The sequence below is a fragment of the Notothenia coriiceps genome, unplaced genomic scaffold (assembly GCF_000735185.1).
Source record: "Notothenia coriiceps isolate Sejong01 unplaced genomic scaffold, NC01 NC01_scaffold00015838, whole genome shotgun sequence".
NCBI lineage: Eukaryota > Metazoa > Chordata > Actinopteri > Perciformes > Nototheniidae > Notothenia > Notothenia coriiceps.
In genome coordinates, this window is record NW_011348539.1 from 1 (window position 1) to 3,003 (window position 3,003).

At 42.7% G+C, this 3,003-nt stretch overlaps 1 protein-coding gene across 1 annotated transcript; it reads left to right on the top strand.

The window, feature by feature from the left end:
• Positions 1-147: 147 nt before the first annotated feature.
• ndufaf1 (NADH:ubiquinone oxidoreductase complex assembly factor 1) lies at positions 148-2,513 on the top strand (the record flags this gene model as incomplete). Its single annotated transcript, XM_010775617.1, has 2 exons — positions 148-671; positions 2,295-2,513. Coding segments are annotated over exons 1-2 (726 nt in total), but the record flags the coding sequence as incomplete, so codon positions are not given.
• Positions 2,514-3,003: the final 490 nt, after the last annotated feature.

The window sequence follows — 3,003 nt, forward strand, 5'->3', positions numbered from 1 at the left end:
TTTTGATATTTGGGATTGTGGGAAATGGTATTTCGATCTCTCTGTCTGTACACACAAACTGAAAGATTGACAATAAAGTTGACTTTGACTTGATCCTTACCGTGTAATGTGTAATAACGCCCTCATTCTGCTCTGTATCCCAGCTGTGAATCGTCCCGACTGAAATGTCTCTTCCTAAGCTGGCCCGCCTCCCCTCAGCGAGGCTGCTGACCTCCGTCCTCCCCCATCATCAGCTGCTGCTCCCCCCTCTCACCCCTCTCACCATCCCCTGCAGGACTAAGATCCAGAAGGACTACAGACGCCCCGGCCAGCCCAGAGAAAATAAAAAACCCCTCAACTTCAACTTCTCCAAGGGAATCGAGGGCATCAAGAAGCATTTCACGCTGATGAAAGACGAGTTCTTCGGGCGCTGGGTGGGTCCGGAGGGAAAACCGCTCAGCGAACACCTCCTGGAGCAGAACCTGGTGATCTGGGAGTTCAGGGGTCCGGAGAGCCTTGAGCAGTGGACGGTTTCCTCGGATCAGGAGATCGGAGGTCAGAGTGAAGCTCACCTGAAGATGAGCAGGAATGATAACACCTGCTTCTTGCACGGGAAGCTGAGCTCCACCGTCCCGAGGGACGGAGAGACGCGGTTCAGCGGATACTGCAACATGCGCTCAAAGATACCCAAGGTTAGAGCCCTAAAGACTTACCCTCCTAACGTGTATGCATCATGTATAACTTTAATATTCATTAATTAGTCATTACTGCCACTATTTTCTCTGGATTTTTAATTGTACAAATCACAGGGTTCAAACAAAATCCTGACAGTTGAAATGAAACAATACTGTCATCACATTTTCTATAAAGGAATTCTGTAAACTTGCAGCTTCATTTCTAGCAACATTTTAGATGCAATTATAGAGGCTTAAAGGTCCCATGTCATGGCCATTTCTACTGATCATATTTCCATTGTTGAGATCTACTAGAATAGATTTAAACTGTACAATGTTCCAAACTCACATTGGTTTCTCATACAGCATCTCTGTATAGTCTGTGTATTTACTCTCTGTCCTAAACGGCTTGTTGGAGCTCCTGCCCCTCCTCCCTGTGAGCCCACTGTGCTCTGATTGGTCAGGACGTTGCGAGGCTCGCTGCTCAGTGAGCTGGCTTACTGGTGTGGTTTCCGGGTCAGCGAGACAGCGCAAAACTCATCCTGAGCACACACAAACACTAACAGCCGAAGTAAAAACAATAAGTGTGGCTTGATATTGAGTAAGAAAAAGGTTTATAGCGCTGTGAGAATGGGTCTGCGGAGAGGAATTTCTCCGCCATCCCAACTCGTCTATTACCAACAAGGGAGCTCTATGCAAGTCAATGGGACGCCCTGTTAGTGGAAAATGTACGCTAAAGGTCCTGGTGTGTGAGGAGCTCCGCGGATTGGTCCATTTTGGTTCCGGGAACCTGGAAAAAGAGAAATGTCCAACGAGGCGTTCTGGGGCAGCACAGACAGGTCTTCTCTGTGTTAGAGTTTTACTCGCTACAGGGTGTACTCTGGTATAACCAGAAAAGCATGACATGGGACCTTTAAAGTCTGGAAACAACTGAATAAAGTACCTTCAAAATGCTTGAACTTTTCACTTGTACCTATAAAAAAAAAAAAATGTACCGAACATGAACTCAATATTTTTTTTATTTACAATACTTGAAGAAGGTTTCAGTATTTCCCCAACAGAATTGTATTCTTGGCTATGGAGGAGGCGTCTTTGGAAATAACATTTGTTGAACATGTTATTAAAGTTAAATTAACTACTTTTATTGATCTTTTTTTGCTAGTTTCTTTTTCATATGAAGATGGATTTTTATCTGGAATTTTTTTTCCCTGAAATATTTCAGCGTGACTTTATAGATTTAAATTTAAAAAAAAATATTTGTTTTTATTTTTATTATTTGGGGGGTCTTCCTCTCTGTTTTGACCTTACACTCTTTTCACTGTCTTACAAAGAGAGGTATTTAATTGGTTTAAAAATACAAAGCAGTTACAAAATTAAACTCTATAACAACAACTCCTGGAACACCTTCAACAATATATCTATATATATTTGCCATGCTAACAGATAATTGTACAAATAAATACAAGCTGCTAATTTCATTATTATTTATTTCCAACACGGACTTGTCCCTACTCTCTGGTATATCATACGTTTGTATTTGACCGAAAGACGGCCCACACTTAAGTCCTGTCCATTCTCCACTTTTCCTAAATGAATATTGGTGTCAGCTCTTAAAACAGTTTCCCTTTCCGTCTCTCCTAGGCTTCATTTGACAGGAAGAAGCACTATGACTGGTCCAGCTTCAACACCCTGCATCTCCGAGTGAGGGGAGACGGCCGGCCGTGGATGATCAACATCTCCACGGAGACGTACTTCTCTCACCAGAAAGATGACATCTACACCTACTTCCTGTACACCAGGGGGGGGCCCTACTGGCAGGAAGTCAAGGTGATGTCACACATTTTCAGTTTTAGAAAGACGGTTAAATGTGCTTTATTGATTCCAAATTGGGATATTATTTTTACTTTTAGGAAATCCCTCCTGCTGATGTTCAGGTGTATATCAGTATGTAGTGTCTCTACTTTAAAGAGTCCTCTCCTGCTGATGTTCAGGTGTATATCAGTGTGTAGCTTTAAAGAGTCCCTCCTCTGATGTGTATGTAGTGTCTCTACTTTAAAGAGTCCTCTCCTGCTGATGTTCAGGTGTATATCAGTATGTAGTGTCTCTACTTTAAAGAGTCCTCTCCTGCTGATGTTCAGGTGTATATCAGTATGTAGTGTCTCTACTTTAAAGAGTCCTCTCCTGCTGATGTTCAGGTGTATATGTCTCTACTTTAAAGAGTCCTCTCCTGCTGATGTTCAGGTGTATATCAGTGTGTAGTGTCTCTACTTTAAAGAGTCCTCTCCTGCTGATGTTCAGGTGTACATCAGTATGTAGTGTCTCTACCTTGAAGAGTCCTCTCCTGCTGATG